The 20,239-nt window shown below is 43.6% G+C and overlaps 1 protein-coding gene across 1 annotated transcript in view; it reads right to left on the reverse strand.

Annotated features, from left to right (window-relative positions):
- Positions 1-393: 393 nt before the first annotated feature.
- SAMD13 (sterile alpha motif domain containing 13) overlaps positions 394-20,239 on the reverse strand; it is a 56,767-nt gene continuing 36,921 nt past the window's right edge. Inside the window, exons 3-4 of the mRNA XM_036757986.1 lie at positions 17,750-17,861; positions 394-534 (exon numbers count right to left, since the gene is read on the reverse strand). Coding sequence (XP_036613881.1) covers positions 394-534; positions 17,750-17,861 — 253 coding nt within the window. The remainder of the gene's footprint in view (positions 535-17,749; positions 17,862-20,239) is intronic.

Below are 20,239 nucleotides of genomic sequence, written 5' to 3' on the forward strand. Positions count from 1 at the left end.
TTTTCTCTTTCCATCTCTCTCTAAGTCCATAAGCAAAGATGTTTGTTTTCTTGTCTGGTTTTTTTTTTGAGAGTTTGGGGGAAATAGCCTATGAAGGAATGAAGAAATACGTAAAGTAAGCCTTGTCATTCAAAGCACTGTAGCCTAAATCCCTCCTGATTCTACTGATAAACCCCCAAAGGAAAACCATGCATTCCAGTGGCGCTCCTAGCTCCCGATGGATGAATCGGGGACAGTGGATTGCCTATTCTATCCAATAGGATAAAGTTTTCTTTTGGCTTAAATTCTCAACATATACATATATATGTATTCTATGTTTACAAAGTTTCATCACATGAAACTAAATTACTTAATCATTTATTATTTGAGGTCCAAGGCCCCAATTTGACTTTACTATGAGTTGTTCTTTAAATGCTGTGTCTGCAGAGGTTTTACATGATATTCGTAGATTTTCAGAGCAGGACCCAATTTTAATGAAAGTCCTGTCAACACATCATTCCTTGTCATCAGCAGCAGGGATTTTCCATCAATTTCCTAAAACAGAAAACATAAAATAAAACCAATTTTTATCTCTAGAAGCTCTAGAGAGTCTGAGATAAAGGAAGAGATAAAGCACCAGGAATTGTTAGCAAACCAAAAAACCCAAATCATTTTACATCACATGGGACAAGTTCAAGAAAACTGTTTCCAAGTGTTGTCTTCCCCTTAAAAAAGCCAGACAAACTGGGATTTGATTAAACATGACCCACATCTAGTCACAGCTATCAAAATCTCAAATATTACATCTTAGTAACTGATGGTGAGGTCTATAGCTTATGACCTTAAGATGGGAAAACCGTAGCTCTCTAGATTGAAACATGACAAAGAGAACTAAGTTACTGGTTTCTTCAAATGATGTGAAGGGAACAAAAAAGATTCCTAACATCGGGCACTTGGATATGCTAACTGTATGTTGGCTGATAGGTTAAATAAGAGACAGGCACTCAGATGTTCCTGAAGTCACATTCATATCTGACATATCTTGACCTTATTTGGGTTTCAGTTTCCCTCTTAAAGAAAAAAACAACCCCGTATTCCAACCTCACACTAGACATTAACAGTTAATATATGTGTTAGAATATCCAGCCAATCAACTGGGATCAGAGATAACAGGATTTAAAGCTGCAGGACCTTAGAGACCATCTACTTTAGTACTTTTATTTTCAGATGGGCCTGACAGTCGGACAAGTGGAGTGGTTTGCCCAAAAGTCGAACAATTAGTGAGCAGCTGAATCCAACTTGAGTGACTCGAACCTGAGTCTTCTGACTCCAAATCTAGAGGAGTTTCCAGACGAGCAGGCTGCCTGGAAGATCTCTAAGCTAGCTGCTGATGCCACATTCCCTTCTCTGTGGTTTGCTGGGATGCCCACACAGAAAGTTGTAAGGAAGAAAAATCAAGTTCCCCATAACCAACAATTTAACTGTCAACCAAGCATGCTATCACTTCTGCTCTGTGTTGAGCTACATAAGCAAAGGCTGGATAAACACTTTTCAGAAATGATGTAAGGAAGATCGTGACTCACCTGTGAGTTACAATAGCTGGCCCCTAAGATTTGAGAAGCATAAAGCCAACGAATGTAATCTCCTTGAGGGTGAGGGCAGGATTGGCTTTATTTTTGTCTTTTACAGCTACTGGGACCTTAGACATCTTTTCTTTAAAGTGGATGCATGACATTACCAGCATAGAAAACTCTTAAGTATGGAGATTTCCACCAGATCAGTACTCATCAGGTCAGTTAATTATAAAGCATTGCCTGGAGTCCCAAGATGACAAATGATTCGCCCAGGGTCACTTGGCCAGTATAGGTCAAGGGCAGAACCTGATCTTACTGACTCCAAGTCCCATCTTCTATTTACTACAACATGCTACCTCTCTCATACTTTGCACACAGAGTCAGCTCATAAGGTTTGCATGTAAGAGTAAGCTTATAACATTTGTTTAACCATGGACAAGTCCTTCCTCTTCTCCTAGTAGCCCAGGCAATGGACTCTAAGGAAACTCGAAGCTACAGTAGCGTTGCCCATTTGGATCAATAAAAAAGTTTCTACATTGAGAAGCAGGTCCTCATACAGATAAAATCCCCGGGCAGAACCAAGATAAAAAGCTTCAGTTTCTTCATCTGAGTAAAGGGACACTAATGCCTGTACTCCAGAGATTACAAGGGTTGGCAAAGCTTAAAATACCACCAATCCCTCATTAACCTTGTTCTTACTGTCTAATTGAATGGAATCTCAAGGTTACAAGCCAACTATTTCATCCAAGCAGCTACCAGTATGGGCATGAATATATGAATAATCTGAGACGCAATGTGGCAGAGTAGTCTGAGTGCTAGCACTGGAGGGAGGAAGATTTGGGCTCAAGTCTTGCCTCTGATGGATAATTAGTCATGTGACCACGGCAAGTCACTGAGTCCCTTAGCATCCCAGGCAGCATTCTGATACAATAAATTACAGGAGACTTGCTGATCTATATCCTTATCAGTTCAGAGAGTTTCCACACTGGAAGGTTCCTACACTAAAGAAATCTCAGGTCTAGGGGGCGGGAGGGAAGGCACGGAGGATTCTCTCTCTCTCTCTCTCTCTCTCTCTCTCTCTCTCTCTGTCTCTCTGTCTCTCTCTCTCAGACTTCTAGAATAGAAAGTGTTCTGAGATCCTTGGAATGATAGTACTGTGTGTAAAGTCACCTACTATTTATCTCTTATCAACATCATTGGCATGAATACAGTAGTTAGATACCTGGATTCAAGCCCCTAAAATGCCTGGCAGTGCCAGGGCTCATTCTCCCCCCTCATGCCTAGACACATTTTCACAAATAAAGCAAGTTGCTTTCCCTGTCACTCCACGCTGCAGGTGAGCTCATTTAGGCAATGGAGGTCAGTGCCTAAGTGGAAGGTGGCATCCAACTGGGCACGAGGCTGGAGGAAAACAGCTCTGAAAAGAACCGTTCTTTCCCCAGGGTGATATAGATGGTTCACTGAAGGGATCAATTTCCTAAACTTCTCATCTACTTGAGGAAGCTGTTGTGAGAATAAATGTGATCAGATCCTAACAAAGTGATCTGAATATCTCCTGGGCAGAGTGCTAAGGAATTGAAATGACATCATCATCATCATCAACTTGACTACGGCCCCCATAACACTCCAATTCTCCAGGTTCCATGTTGTTCCTGGCAATAAAACTGAAGAAAAATCCCTATTAGTTTGGACTAGGTCATTTGGGGATTTGGACTTCTCAGGCCTTCACTGGACTTCACCATTGAACAAAACCATGCAAGTTGATCACATATCACCCAATAACCAATGAGACAAACACCCAGAATGGCTAGTTAAGAGGGCAAGAGAATAGAGTCTTTTAATAGCCACATGACTAGGTCTAGCAATGCACCCTCCCAGTCACTTGATTCTTTTCTCCCCCTTCTCCTTGGGCAGCTAAGTTGGGAGCTTTATAAAGATCACATAGAATAGAAAAATGCAGTGTGGGGCTCCAGGCAACGTGTTTGTGCCACATTTGAAGGCTCTGTGAAGTCACCAGCATTCAGAAGCCTGAGCTGATCAAGGTTTGTTTTCTAGAGACAGGAGACATGTAATCTTTTTCTGCAGTACTACCATCCACTTGTTCTCATTTGAGATTTTTTAAACAAATAGTTCAACCTACGGGCTCACCAGCCTTGCTTTTAGTCACTCATTGAAGGGGACTCTGTGTGTTCTACACAAAGATTAAGACAGATGAATCTGCCTCCACCCTGCCCTGTCAAATCAGGAGGCTTCCAGGAGGGCCTAGAAAGTGAAGTCTTTTCCTCTCTGTTGGCATTATGTTCTACCACAACTCAGCACTTCTGTCAAAAGCAGAGAATGTCTGTGAAAGATGCTGAAATCTGGCTTCCACTTCAGACACAACGGAAAATCATGTTTCGTGCTCCAATTTTGTTTTCCCTATGCTCAGCGGACACATTGCTGCTCACCTTGGACCAAGATCAGGAAAAGGGCTAGATGTAATTCACAATTAAAAACATCCAAATAAATGTATGGGCTCAATGAACAAGATAAATCTGCCAATGGCGTGCTTTGGGGAGAGGTAAGTGATAGCTGCTAGGCAGAAATAAGCAAGTCTATCTTGACTCTCCCGCCTCCTGCCCTGTGCTCTCTCCCTCCCCTGGACATAGGCGGACCTCGACAGAAGTAACCCAGGCACTTTTCACTGTCAAGGCTCTGCAAACTTCCTGAGGTTAAAATACAAACAATAAATTTCCGTGGCAAAACCACAGAGGTTGCAGGGTGGCAGTGGGGGCAGCCCCCCTCTCTCAGAGCAGGACCTAACACAACTGAATCCAATCCAGAGAAGCCTCTGGTCCCAGAAGGCAATGGGAGATTGCAGAAATAACATTAGCCCGAAAGTCAGGCTCAAGTTCCACCTCTGACACCAGCTAGGCACTGCGAACAATTGACCTAACCCCTCAGCGTCCTTATCTGTAAAATGGCTAGCTCTGTTGCGAGGACCGGATGAGATGGACACAGCCCTTTTCAAACCTCACAGCCTCGACAAACACTTACCCCTGTCAGGCATATGATGATATGTGACATGGTGGTACGATGTAAAGGGGAATACTGAGCTGGGGAAGATCAGGCCCTCATTGCCTCCCTCTCGTCTTCAGTTTCCTCCTCCGAAAAACGAGGGAATGAGACTAGGGAAAGTCCTGCCCTAATATTCTATCATTTTATGTATTGCTTAAAGGCCATGATGCACCACGTGGCAGGGAAAACCAAAAGCTTCGCACAATAGGGTATGGTTTTTTTCACTTTTATTTTGAGCGAGAATATTGCTGACTTAAGGAAGGACTGGGACTTCCATCATCATTGTATCTCTCAAGAAAACATTGACCAGGAGCAGCTAGGTGGCACAGTGAGGAGAGCACCGGCCCTGGAGTCAGGAGGACCTGAGTTCAAATGTGGCCTCAGATGCTTGACTTACTAGCTGTGTGACCTTGGGCAAGTCACTTAACCCCAATTGCCCTGCCTTCCCTGCCAAAAAAATATTAACTAAACTGGGGCCCCTGCTAAGAAAGAAGTAATTTGAACTTTACAAGTTAACATTGACCAGTATTTGCCAATGACATCAAGGAAGGTGAGAGGCCTTCTATACATATATGTATACATGCACATGTGCAAATATATTTAATAATCCAACATACATAATATACACGTTACATTTATGTTTATGTATGTATATACACATACAAAAATGATTATATATTAGCAAAAAAAAGACATTGAAAGGAATTTGCTAAATGATTGATTCCATCTTGCTGTTCACATTCGTCTATATTAGTCAGCATGGTGGTAATGGTAATACTTACAAATCTCTTTACGCATATTATTTCATTTGAACCTCACAACCGCCCTTGAGAAAGGTACTGTGCCTATCATTATCCCTGTTTTACAGATGAGGAACCTGAAACTGAGAGATTAGGTAATCTGCCCCTCTCCCACCGCCATCACACAGCTACTTAGTGACAAGAGGGAGGATGTGAACCCCGCTCCTCCTGACCACAATGCTCAATCTCCCATGCCAAACGGTCCTCAACAGAAAAGGCGACATCCCGTCATGTTCATGTGCTTCATTGGGATGCTGCCTATTTATTAATCTCATTTGCTCTTCAAGACAATAGCACTGTGACACGAGCAGGGAAGATCTTACCCTCCCTGTACAAATGAGGAGACTGGGGTTCCAAGGAACTTACTCGCCAAGCCTGGTGCAAAGATTTTCTGCCCTCCTAAGCTAGTGTTCTTCACACTGGACCATGGTTCTTCACACACAGACAAGGGAGAATGAACCACCCGCATACCACAAAAACAAAAAAAACATTGACTCAAGTATTCCCTGTAAAAATGTACATTTTTTTAAATGGGGAAAAAAGTCTGACAAGAGTCCTATTAAGGGTCTCTTTTTAGAGAAGCAACATGGAGAGATGGAGAGTATCCTAGATTTAGAGTCAGAAGACCTGGGTTCAAATCCCAACTGCTGCCTATCTATGTGACCTTGAGACTGTCACTTAGGTTCACGCGTTCTCAATTTCATCACCTATAAAATGAAGGGGTAAGACCAAATCTCAAGTTCCCTTCCAGTTCTAAATCTATGGACCCAAATTGTAAAGAATGTGGGAGCTTTCATCCTGTATTTCATACATACATACACACACATATTTATATATATATGTATATAGTATGTGTATATGTATATATGTATGTGACATTTTTATTTATGCATGAATTTGCAAATTATAAGGGACCTAAGATGCAAATAATTGGTTATTTTCATGATGGGCCTTTTACTGATTAATCACAAAACCATAGGTTATGGTCTAGAAGGAATCTCAAAGGTCATGTAGGTCAAACCTTTCATTTTGAAGATCAGGAAAGTGAGGGCCAAAAGCACTGAGTGACTTGCCTAAAGCTACATAGAGAATAAGCAAATGAGCTGGGATTTGAACCTGGGTCAAGTGATCCCATCTTTCCACTATAACATGCTGCCCCCATTGCTAAAGAATTTAAAAAAATTTAAAAAAATTTTTTAAAATAATAATTTATTTGGTAACTTTTTCCTCCAAACTGCTTGATTTTTGTAGAAAGTGAAAATAGTTTAATAAAAAGCAATGTAACCCAGCATGATATATTAACAGTGTTTAATCAAACTTTTAAAGCACTAATAAGTATGTTATTTATTTTTTTCATTTTTGTTATTATTACATAGCATAAGGTCTAGGGGATTCCTACCAGTCCTTCCATGGACCAGCTTAACATGTGCCACTCGCATGCCACAGGTCTTCTCATCCCTTACCAGTTGTAGCTGAGGAGCCTAGTGGGTCATCCTCTCTTCTTCTACTTCGATCCTCTCTCTCCCATTTTCGAAAATTTTCTTTGTTATGATTCTCCTGCCATTCACTATCTGAGTGTAGGTGGTGACCAGTCTGAAGCTGCCCACGCCATTGCTCACAAATGGTATGAAGGATTGAGCAGAGCGTGAACTTCTTCCTGAACTCAGCGTCACATAGGTGGACTCTGTGCTCAAAATGGGGGAAGTATGATACCTCCCCCTAGCCCGGGGCCAGCGCCGGCCCCCTGCGCTGCTCACGTGGCTTGTGGATAAAAAATCCTCTGAAAAGAAGTCATCCTCATCAAAAATGTCCTGAAAGACACTGTGTGGCCTTTGGAACATCAGATTTTCTTCTAGCCGACTTGTCTCTCGGCTGCTGTCACCTTTCTCTGCTCTTCTGATGGAACTCTCTCTGGAACTGTCATAGTCATCACGTTTCCTGGCGTCGGACAAGACCTCGTAGGCCTTGGCAACTTGTTTGAATTTCTTTTCTGCTGCTTCTCTGTTCTCTGGGTTCTTATCGGGATGAACCTGCAAAGCCAGCTGGTGGTAAGCCTTCTTAATGTCAGCTGACGAGGCGTTCTGAGGTACCCCCAGAATTTTATAGTAATTCACCATGCTTTTTCACTGGACTCAGAAACAACATTAAGTCATCTGCTCCACAGAACAGCCTGCTGCCCTGAGGAATTCCCACACACCTGTGAAGGATGGATGGCAGCTTGCTATTCTAACCAACCACAAGACCGACCCCACCCCCTCCCTTTCCTACCACATTGTTTCCTTGGCAGAAATTTTGTTCTGGGGAAGAAACCCCACTTTGGTGTCCTCTGGAATTTCTAACCCCTTGTCCTCAGCAGCTCATTGCCAGTGATGGAGTGATTGTGAGCTCAGAATTCTCAGCCAATGACTCTGCGGGCTGAGTTTTGCCTTGAGATCCTATTGGTGGAAATGTTAGGATCATGGCACAGAGAGAAAGATGAAGTATTCCGAAGGGCCCTGGAGGCCAGTGCTGGGCTCACCAGGTGATGGGGATGAGTTTTCTGTTAGCTTTGGCTCAGAAAGGAGATGACCGTCACTGCATCATGCTTCAGCTGATGTCAGAACAAGCAGGTTATGCATCTGCACCAGACACAAAATCCAGTTCAGCTCATTGTGAGGGTTAGTACATTTCAGTGACCTAACGGAGTTACACACGCCTGTGTTACCTAACTCTTGTTGCTAGAAGCTGGTAGGTGAGAGAGGAGCCATGTTATCAACAGTTACCCTATACAGCTCACCCTGGGAGGGAAGAAGAAGTATGATCCTTATTTTCACTTGTAGAGAGCCTTGGGATAAAGGATGTCTTAAGAAGCAGGATAAGAACAGAAGGCTTGCAGAGTTAAAGCTAGAAGGGGCATCTAGACCTCTCAAGTTGGATTTACCATGGGCCTCCACTCTCTGTGCTAGGTGCTACAGTTGAGGCAAAAGGTAAAAAACCAATCAGTCCCTGTGCTAAAGCTCACATTCTATCAAGATGGACAACACATACCTATAAAACAAACACAGGCCACTTGTAGATACATTCAATAATTTGGGGAGCGCAACAACTGAGAGGTGTGAAGGAGAGGACCTGAGCCAAGCCTTCTAACATGCCATGTTGTGCTCCTGGGGCCCAGCTTTTGTCTCGTACCTATCTATCTATGCCTACTAGAATCTCCCCCAAGTTGAAGATGGGTAATGAACATTTGATAAATCATTCTTGGATGAACTGGCTTCATTTTTGTTTTTGCTTCAAAGTGGTGACCTTTAAAGTCATCTTTGACCCTCAAGTATAATATGAATTTATCCATCATAAATTAAAACAGTTGAAAAATTATGCCTAAGGGTGATCAGGCTTAAATGTCCAATTGCATCCAGGAAGGTCATTTAAAAAATACACCTTCAGTGAATCACAAACGTAGCCATCTGTATTTTCTGATCAGAACAACAAACATGAAAACAACAAATTAATAATCGTGATCATAGTAGCTAGCATTTATATTTTGCTTTAAGGTTTGCAAATTACATTACAAATCTCCCATTGAACAAATGAGATAAATCTCAAATAAACAAGATGAAGCCAGGAAACCTTACAAGTGTATCTTATTGAAATACTTTTCTTCTGAACAAAAATGAACACTAGCCCCACCCCCTTTCCAACTGAAAGTACTTTTTTATGCAGCGACCCCTGAAGAGAAAGAATTGGGTACCTACCAACCCAATTTGCTACAAGAGAAAATATTACCTACTGAGCAAGATCCAGTCCCCTCACCGGCTGTGACTGTAAAATAGGCCAAAGAGTCTAGTTTTATGAAGGCAAGGGAGTAAGTGGCGGTGTAGGAGCAAAAGGAAAAATGAACAGTGAAACAATAACTGTTTCTAGCTATTGTGTCTGCTGAGACAGCAAAGAATGCTGTTGTTGAGTTGTGTCCGACCCTTCATGACCCTATTTGGGGTTTTCTTGGCAAAGATACTGGAGAGGTTTGCCATCTCCTTCTCCGGCTCATTTTACAGATGAGGAAGCTGAGGCAAGGAGGGGTGACTCGCCCAGAGTCACACAGCTAGTAAGTGTTAGAGGCTGGATTTTAACTTAGGAAGATGAGTCTTCCTAACTCCAGGCCTAGCCCCCTATCCACTGAGCCACCTAGCTGTCCCACAAAGAAGAATATCAAAGGATAAATACTCTAGGAGTGAGCCCCAGCTCACTCTTACCCAGCTACCATCTTACAGAATGGATAAGACAAGGAAGAGATTGATTTCTATTGATGCTGTTACCTTAAGATGTCTTTAGAAGGAATTTTGGATTTCCATCGGATTCCATTTGGATTTCCATTCTTGTAAGTCTTCAGGTAAAACCATTTTTCTTATTGATCAGCTCTGGAGGACTGAAATTCCATAGGTCAGGTGACCATACAGGGACGGATACCTGTACTCAATTTTTTTAATTCAATTTAATATTTTGCCACTTATTGTAGGCTCTTCCTAATTCAGTCAAGAATTCCAAGTGCCATTTTCCTACACATTGTGCTTTCAATTACTGATTATTTTGTTGTGTTTTATATTTGTTCTGATGAGTTTTAATATTTCTTTTTGCATTTGCATGCATTGAAATTCTCATCTATGTATTATTTCCTTCCTTTCTCATGATGATCCCCGACACTTTAAGCATTCCCAAAGACTGAAATATCAAAGTGTCAGGATTTCTGGAAAGTTTGCAGACTTTGGTTTTTATAGGAAAGAATACTCCTAATGGAAACAAATATAACTTCCAGATTGGAAGGTTCAGATTTCTCTACCAACATCTACTTTATGACCCCTGGCCACTCAATTTCTTGTTCTAGGATTCTCTAATTTCTTTATCTGTAAAGATGAGGGAGTTGGATGAATGGCCTTGCAAGGTCTCTTTGATCCTACAGTCTTCACTGTGGCAGAAATTCTCAAAGGCAGGCAGGACCTACCCCCACACTGGAAATGACTTCCCATCCAAGGACCGACCTCACTACATTAGAAAGGCTTATTAATAGCACTGGTCTGCCAGGTGGCACCACAGCGCATAGAGCTCCTAGTCTGGAGTCAGGAAGACCATCTTTCTGAGTTCAAACCTGGCCTCAGACCCTTAACTAGCTCCGTGACCCTGGGCAAGACACTTAAGCCTCCTTGCCTCAGTTTCCTCATCTGTAAAATGAGCTGGAGAAGAAAATGGCAAACCACTCCAGTATCTTTGCCAAGAAAACCCCTGCATTGGTAATTAAGATGGGCTTTTAACACTTATTCAATCAAGTGCCCTTGAAGAGTTTGGCCTTTGTTTCCTTGATTAAATTAGGAGTCCTTGATGACCTCCTTGCCTCAAGGGTTTAAATCCAATTTTTGTGATGCTTTTAGGTCATGTGGGTGAGTCGCATGTGTGACATACCTTTGACCCCGAACAAGAGATATAAACCCAGAGGTTGGTGTTCTCCCTTGGGGCTCCCACTCTTGGAGGTGTGTTGATGTGGAGACTCTGGGCAGCTGTAGTTAAGAGCCACCCAGCTTGTAAACCCAGATGTTGGGACTTTGTTAAACCCCGGTAACCATGCATTGAGATTTGAATCAGACAAGGTCTGTCTGTTGATTTTTGTATTTGCTCAGAAGTTCAGGGTGCTGGCTTTTTCCCCTGAACTAAGTGAATGATATTTGTATGTTCGATTAAACTGAAGTTTTTAACCCCCTTAACGTTACTTTCCTTAGTAAAGCAGATCAAAGAATCTGTGCTGGCAGCATTCTTGTTGTTGGGCTTGTGTTGGCTGCTAGCCGAATCATTGCAACAACCCCCAAATGGGGTTGGGCACAACTGAAATATGACTGAATGAAAACATTTAATAGGGTTGCCAAAAGGGATGACATTTTTTGGCCAGAGAAGCTCAAGAAGACTGCCAGCTGTAGCAAAGAAGAGTTGTGAATTCCATCAGTGGAGAACGTACATACCCACTGAAACCTTTTTCCAATACTTTTTCCAGAATCCCCCACTCAGCAAATGCTGCTGATTGCTTAATGCGGCATCCTCACTTTGCTACTGAGTTTGGGGGTAGTTGCTGTTACTTTATGAGAAGCAACAAGGTGTGTTTTATTTTATTTGATTAGCTGAGTTCTAATCCACCCTCCAGAAAGGATCATAAGTCAGTGATCTGGTCATCTGGAAAAATGTCATCCTGCCTGACTTTTTTTTCTCCTAAAAGGAAAAAGATGTCTCAAGTGAGCAAGTTCAACAGAAATGCTATATGAGTAACTACATATAGTAGAATACTGTTCTCCTTGGTGTGTTTGGGTGAGTGATGGAGTAATGAAGTGAAATTAATTCAACATCATGGGCTGTAGTCTATGATGTCATAACGCTGAGAAAAGAAAATTGTCTTAAGAGCAAGTAACATTCTGGGGACACAACTGTTGTCACTCAAGTTGTAACGGCTTGAGGAGCTTATGACAATGACAAGAAGAGGAGGAAAGTGCTTGCTTTAGGAGCTCCAGGCAGGGATAAGCAGGCAGGGAGAGGCAGACAGAGAAGAATTCCAAAGGCAAAGGGGCTTTTGCTGCCATGATCTAGAGTTGGTATTCAATGGGAAGACGGTCAATGCCACACTGGATTGAAAGACCTTCCTTTCCTGTTGATACCATGTGGCTTCAAACTTGGAAATGGTGATAACCAGAACCAATGTGAAAATAGTACTGGATTTCGAGTCCCAGGATCACCTGCGTTAAGTCATCTCTCCCACTTAGACTTGGGAGGCTCTGGGTAAGCCGTGTCACACCTCTGTGGGTCTCCATGGCTTCATCTGTAAAGCGAAGGGTTGGAAGCCATGAAGTCAGCATGGGGTAGTGGAAGGGACCTTGGCTCTGGAGTTAAGGGATCTGGGTTCAAATCCCATCTCTGAGGTTGCAGCACACTGGGCAGATCACTTAGCCTTCCTGGGTCACAGTTTCTTCATCTGTGAAATGGGAGGGATGGACCAGATGGTCTCTGAGGTCTCTTCCAGCTCCAGATCTTTACCTGAATTAAAATCCAACCTCGGACACCTGGGGCGAATCCCTTGAGCTCTCTGTGCTTCAGTCTCCATCTATGAGATGAAGGGACTGTACTATGATGTTCTCTAAGGCTGCTTCGAGCTCTAAATCCATGTCCCTAGGATCCAATGACATCAAGCAAAAGGCTGAGGGGGGCATCAAGATGGTGAGAAACTTAACAGATGATGCCACACTATGTAAGCTCTTTGAAAGCTGGTACTGCTTTATTGGGGGTGCAGCGGATAGAGTGCCAGACCTGGAATCAGGAAGACTCACCTTCAGGAGTTCAAGTCTGGCCTCAGATACTTACTAGCTGTGTGACCCTGTGCAAGTCACTTCACCCTGTCTGCCTCAGTTTCTTACCTGTAAAATGAACTAGAGAAGGAAAATGCAAACCATTCCAATATTTTTGCCAAGAAAACCCCAAATGGAGTCACACGGCAGCAGAAAGAACTGCTTTATTTTGTATCTTTGTACTCGCTTCCTTCCCCCTACTGCCTAGCCTCATGCCCAGCACACAATAGATGAGCTACATATTCTCATCGGCTGCCACAAAGATCCGTTGAAAGGGAGTGGGGATGTCTTCCTGGAGGAGAAGATTGGGGTGGGGGGAGAATGGGCAGGGCACAAGAGCTGTCATCAAGTACCTGAAGGAGCGCTGATGTAGTGGCAAGAACGCCAGACTCAGAGTCGCTGGATGGCAACGGCAACAATAAAAGTCGCTCACATTTATGCAGCACCTACTATGCGCCAGGCACTTTATAATTATTGTTTCAATTGCTCCTCACAACCACCCGGGGAGGTAGGTGCGGTGATCATCCCCATTTTACAGATAAGGAAATTGAGGCAGGCAGCAGCTAAGTGACTTGTCCAGGGTCACACAGCCGGTAAGTGTCTGAGGCCAGATTTGAACCCCAGGCCTTTCTGATTCCAGGCCTAGCATTCCATCTACTGTCCCACCTAATTTTAGCCATGATTATGTAACCAGGTGACCATTTCTCTGACTCTCAGCTTTCTCATCTCTGAAGTGGGGATAATAATACCTATGTGCCCTCTTCACCCTGCCCTGGGCTATAAGAGAACAGGTATAGAGCCCTTTACAAATTTTAAAGCATTATATGAATGGTACTTATTATTATTTACATCATGAGGAAGGGGCCTAAGCTTTGTTTTGCTTGACCCCAGAGGGCAGAAGTATGGACAGCAGTTGTAAGCTGCAAGGGTGTGTGCCAAACTGGAATGAGCTGCCTTGGGAAGCAGCAGGGTCCCGCTCAGTGGAGGTCTTCAGGCAGTAGCTAGCGGACTCATCGGGGATGTTGTGGGAGGAATTCCTAGTCAGGTAGGGCCCATACAGAAAATACTCCCAGGTCCCTGCCGAGGCTGAGATTCTGTGGGATAACGTGTTGATCGATCAGCAAAGAACCATCCATGGAAAAACAGCCCCAAGTGAATGCATTAATGAAATGTCGATGGCCAGAGGAAGATCACATTTTCCCTTCAAGAGGTCTTTTTTTGCAGACAGCTCTGAAATCATTTCCTGGGAATTAGCTGCTGCAGAAGATTGTGCCCCAGACAGGCCTGTTGGTACAGAGAATGAGGAACTAAGTAGAGGTCTCCAAATGAGTCCAGCAGCCCAGCGGTGGTGGACCTGTCCAGTATGGAAGGATGGCTGCAGTAACAAGTCAGTGAATTGACCTGAATCAAGAGCTAGGCCACAATGGTGTGGTCTTGAGTCCACAGTGGACTGAGCCCATTCTAAGTCCTGTTCCAACAAGACCATGCTTTCCATGAAGCGGCAAGGCAGAGTCCAGGGAGGGGATCAAGGGGTCCAGTACTGCTTTGGGGGGCAGGGGTCCCTCAGCTGCTATAACTGAAAGGACATGGCTGGGTCAAAAATTCCAGCCATCACTGGGATAAGGGGGCTCTCAGTGTGTGGACTTTAAGGTGAGGGTCCATTGGAATAATTAAAATGTCCTGGAACTTCCTTGCCTATTAACCAAAAATGGAAGCCCCTGTCTTAAACTGATAGGAGAATCAGCTTACCCAAGATTCAGGTTCACTGTCATTAGGAAAAACATCGTAGCTTGTTTGTTTTGTCTCTTCAAGGGAGACAAGAAATGTCAGGTCAGCCCCACTAGATAGTGTCTTATAAGACACACTAGTGTCTTATCTATTAATCAGGGAAGGAAAGAAAAATGATGAGAATTTAGAAGTTTCCAGAAGATTCCAAGTGTGTCTGGAGGATTCCTTAAGGCAGGCTCAGTCCTCACCCTCCCCTCCCTTCTTCCATGAGAATAAGGATCCATCTGGCTGTTGGACCATGCTCACAGAACTCCAGTCCCTGGGATCAACACAGTAACAAGGCATTATCTTTTTCCCTGGAAGCATTTCTGAATGAAAAAGCTTTAGGAAAGACCATTCCCATTTCAACTCCCTGTTTCCCTGTGCCAGAGAAGTGAGGTCAGCCCTGGTAAGGTCTTTCCAAAGGACATCTCTGAGCTGAGCTATTTCCACTTCTGAAATACTTCACAGGATTCTTGAAGGGCTGGATGTGCCGAAAAGAACATTTACCCCCTTCTTCTAATCTGGGCTGCAGCCATCTCAATTCAGAAAGCAAAGGGGCTTCAGGACAGCTAGGACTCTAGCCTGTAGACATTTCTGTAACTTGTTTTGGCTAATCTTTTAAAATATAATTTAATTTTTTTTTATTTTAGAAGGGAGTTATTCAACTCCATTAATCCAAATGGACACCTTGCCTCTAACCACAAAGGTGAAACATATTCCAGCCCATCAGACACCTTCCACATGTCTTTCCAAAGCTATGATTTTTGGAGCTACCAAATAAACAGAGGTAAAAAGACAAGGATGAGGTTTGAAGGAAGCCATAACAGCTAGCAAGGAGACTATGGCTAGCTCAGAAATTTACTCGCCTTATGATGTTGGACAAATCAAGTCACGGGACCAAAGTTTCCTTGTCTATGACATGAGAAGAGTCATTGGACCAGGTAGCAAGGTCCTTCCAGCTCTAAATCAGAAATTCTATATAGACAGCAAAGTGGTATGCCAGATAGAGCCTTTCAGAACGTTGCCTGGAGCCTGTGTTAACCTCTCATAAACTCAGTTTCCTCTTTGTGAAACAGGGATGTTAATGTTTGTGCGTTCTTGCTATCAGACCAAATGAAGATCTCCATCCCTCTCACACATCTGTCTCTCTGAAACTGAGCCAAACAACCTGAACAGCTGGAGATAACCAGAAGCTGAATGAGGAATGAAGTTTGGGATGGAAGGATGAATTCCTTTACTCATCAACATCCTGCAGCCCAGAAGGCTTCGTTTTCTTTTATTAGATGTTAGGAAACCCTCCACCAAAATTCCCACCCTCCACTTCACCGTCATGTATCTATGATCCTATATTCTCCAAGGCTCTGCAAACAGACCCCAACCTCCGGGGTGGGGGTGGGGGGGCTCCTACCTAGCTGGAAAGGTTTGAAGTATTGGCCCAGCAAGGGATGATATGTCGGTCAGTTGTACAAGGGCTGTGCACCAGGCTGCCTTGAAGGGTGGTAAATTTTTCTGTCACAGACAATCCCGAAGGCCATCTATTTAAGAGAATCCTTATACCAGCATATGCACATAGAGAAGTCATACCCACAACCAAACAAATTACAGACCCATTTAGCATTTATCAACTTAGAAAGGTAAATCGAGTTTGGTGGACTTCACACATACGGTTTCTCTACTATGGCAAGTTTCCTTGCAGAGCTGGTATGGCACAGACCACGTTAGAAAAGATGCTCCCAAACTGCTTTGCTTCCATGCTGCCCCTTCAGCTTCCTTCATCCAACCCCCGGGTGCTGGGGATGGTGAACCTGCACTAACCCAACAAGGCCATGAGTGGGACCATTGATGTATCCTTGCTCGGGCTAAAGATGTTTGTAACGAGGTGACCTCCCCTGGTCCAGCTCCCTGTTTCCTATCACCACCCTTTGCTCCAAGCACCTAGACAGACCTTCAGGAAAAATGGCTCAACTTGAGATTACTATAATGATAATGACAGCTAATATTGGTCTAGCACTCTTCAGTCATCCTGATCTATATGTGGCCACCGGACCCAGATGGCTCCAAAGAAGAGAGCGAGGCTAGTGACTTTGCACAGCCCTCCCTCACTTAAGTCCAATTCATTTGCATGTCATGGCACCACCCCCTGATGCCATGGTCCTCTTCGAGAACAAAGGATAAACAGCAACAAGCAATTATGTGCCAGGTACTGGGCTATGTGCTTTACAGTTATTCTTTCATTTGATCCTCACAATAACCCTGGGGTGAAGTACGTGCTATTTTTATCCCTATATTAGAGATGAGGAAACTGAGGCCAACAGAGGTTAAGTGACTTGCCCATAGTCACATAGCCAAGTCAGTGTCTGAGGCAGAATTTGAACTCAGGTATTCTTGACTCCAGGCCCAGCACTCTACACACAGAGGCACCTAACTGCCTACAAAATGACAACAAACCCCCTAGCCAGGAAAAGTTGGATTTGTTCTTCCCAATTTGCTCTTCTAACCATGTCAGGGTTGAGGTTATAGTCACCTCCCAATCAACAAACCAACTGACTAGCATTTATTAAGGAGCTACTTTGTGCCAGGTAAGGTTCAAGCTGCTGAAGATACAAATACGAAGAATAAAACTTCCTGCTTTCGAGGAGCATCCAGCCCTCTACTGAAAAAGTGCTTGTCAATGGTAGGGAGGGGCTGGGTCTCAGACTGTGCACTTGGTTTATGGCTCTTCTCCAAGTCATCAAGTGAACAAGAATATATTAAGTGCCTAGGGTGTGTGTCAGGCATTCCGCAAAGTGCTGGGGATGCAAAGAAAGGCAAAAATAGACCCTGCCCCCAACAGGCTCACAATCTCATGGATCTCTCATTGCTCATTTTTTCCTGTCATCTTCATCCCTTGATTCTTGGTCCCCAGGAGCAGTGCAGAGGATTCACCAAAGAGTAATCGTTCACTTGGTCTTCCTTCCAGCCACTTCCCCAGTTTGCCAAATGGGGCAGGTTCTGCCCTTAAGAGGTGCAGAGGGGCAATCCTAGTCAATAGTTTTCTTTATGCAAATTTTAAATCTAATTTTTAATGAATACTTATTTCCTCTCCCTCTCACCCCTCCCCCACTGGAAAAGAAAAATCAGACACAAAAACCTTGTTGCAAATACATCTAATCAAACCAAAAGAGTTCCCACATTGGCTGGGTCCAAAAAATCAACAGCTGTTTTCCCAAATAGATTTTACCTGTTCCTGAAAAGCAATGGCTTGTTCCGCGAATCCCACTGTACGGAAATAATTGACAACATCTATTACGGCCCAGTCCACAGGGTCAGATGGTCTCCCATTCTCTACGGCACTGCAAAATGCAAATTCAGAAAGACAGATGGTCACCATGGCTGGGTGCAGGATATGCCCAAAGCACCAAGGACAGCACTCGCTATTTGGGTCCCTATTTGCAGAGCCATGGCCAACTCATTGAGCTCTGCAAATCCTCCCTCATCTCTCAGAGGGCCTACATGGTAATTGGTAGTTCTTCAGTCATCTTTCAGTACTTCTCCCTTGTGTTCTCCATAGGCCAGCCACACATACACTAACCTCCAGAACTAGAAAACCAATATACCCTGTCCTTACAGACTCTTAGAGCTTTAAGATGAGACCAGCCCACACTACATGTTTAATTAATGGGTGTGGAAGGAATGAATGAGAGACAATGTGTGATGTCATTGACCAGTTCTTATCCCAGTTAGGGCTAAGGAGTTCTGTAAGGCAATGGGGCATATATTTTATGATCTCTGAGTTACTTGATGTTCTGCAAATTCATAGAGAGCATGGCAGTAGAAAAGGATGGAGGAATATTGGCAAGGAGTAAAAAGTGACAGCTAGCAAGGTATCTTGATGATCCGTCTGGCTTCCTTTGTAAAGTTTTTCCAACCCTGATTAGAGAGATGCACTGCTGTATCTGAGGTCCACAGGATCATGGATTTTAAGCCAGAAGGACCTCAGGGTTCATCTGAAGTGGGATTATTTGCATATCTACTTGGTAGAGTGGAATAAGCAATGTATCTGGAGTAACAGAACCTGGACCCAAATCCATCCATCCCTTACAAGTTGCCTGGTTTCTTCATCTACAAAATAAGATAGGTGGACTTGATGACATCCCTTGAAGATCTAAATATCACATCAAAAAAGAGCTCTCCTATGGTCTTTTACCTATATTGACTTTTTTGGTCTGAAATTATTAGTTGGGTCATTCCACTTAGGTCCATTCATTTAGCCTTTTCTCCATGGGAGCTGTTTACTATTGAGGCATCTTCTATCTTGGCTAGCTAGCTAGCTTTCTTTCCTCCTCCAACACCAATGGTCATTAAGACCATCCTCATTTAGGTCTGTTTTCTTATTCTTAAACTTTATATTATTTCAGCTGGTCTTGCTCTGTTATTTCTGAATGAAACTGGTCTCAGACTGTAGGGATAGGGTCAAGGTAAGCATAATCCTCTCTCTCTTCTCACTATAACCACTGCACCCTCCCCTTCCACCCCAGAGACCCAGGAGGGTCTCTCTATCATTGTGTCCTAGGTAAAAAGAACCTCAGACTGGATGGAAGTTAGGCCTTGCTGTGCCCTAACTGCTTGTGACAATGGACACATCATAATCTCTAAGCATCTCATCTACCAACCCATCTAATCATCTATCAAGATGCCAGGGCCTATCGAGTGTGAGTACTTTGCCATTTGTACCCTCTTCCCCACCAAGATCAACCTAGATAGACTAGGATTTGGGCCTCCAGAATCATAGACTTGGGGAGTTAGAAGTGACCTCAGGGGACATCTAGTCCAACCCACATATGAAATGATTTCCCTTAGGAGTGACCCCCTTCCCTGTTCCAGGAGAACTGGGGCCTGGCATGGAACAGAACTGCCATGATTGGTGAGTAAAAATTCACTTCAGGCTACTATATCTATGGGGTCCCAAACCACGCTTTACATCCCAAGTAGCCAGGACACCAGGGCCTACCTAGCCATCTATCACTGTCCACTCTTCTTTCCACCTCTTGCTCTCAGAACAATGTTCAGCTCAGTACAACTCTTACTACTAGGAAGGGAATGACAATCAACTGCCCATGGTTCCATTTGCAATCCTCGGCCACCACTTCTCTCTAACATGGTTGACCCTCATGGATACTCCCTGAGGGCTGGGATGTTTCATTTTTGTCTTTTCTATGCCAAGTGTCTGGCAGCAGAGAGAACAGAGCATGGAATTTGGAATCAGGAAGACTCCAGTTCAAATCCTGCCTCAGACATCGACTTGGCTGTGTGATCTTAGGCAAGCCATTTAACTTCTCTGTCTCAGTTTCCTCATCTGTAAAGTGGAGATAACATTAGTACCTTATCTCCCAGGGTTATTGTAAGGATCAAATGAGTTGACATATGCAAAGCTCTTTGCAAACCCTAGAGTTCTTTATAAATGATAGCTATTGCTATTATTTATAAATACTTGTTGACTGAGCCTCCATTAGAAGCTATGTTCTCTGAGGGCAGGGATCTTTCTATTAATATCTGCAAAGGTCTTGGTACACCTACCAGCTAAATGCCTCCTGATTAAGTGACTTTATAGACTAAAGTAACTAAAGTAACACTTGCCCCAACCCACATCCTGCTTTGAGGATCTACTGTTTTGCTCAATCAATAAACATTTATTAAGGGCCTACCATGTGCCAGGCATTGTGCTAAATAC

Source organism: Trichosurus vulpecula, chromosome 4 (assembly GCF_011100635.1).
Source record: "Trichosurus vulpecula isolate mTriVul1 chromosome 4, mTriVul1.pri, whole genome shotgun sequence".
Lineage (NCBI taxonomy): Eukaryota > Metazoa > Chordata > Mammalia > Diprotodontia > Phalangeridae > Trichosurus > Trichosurus vulpecula.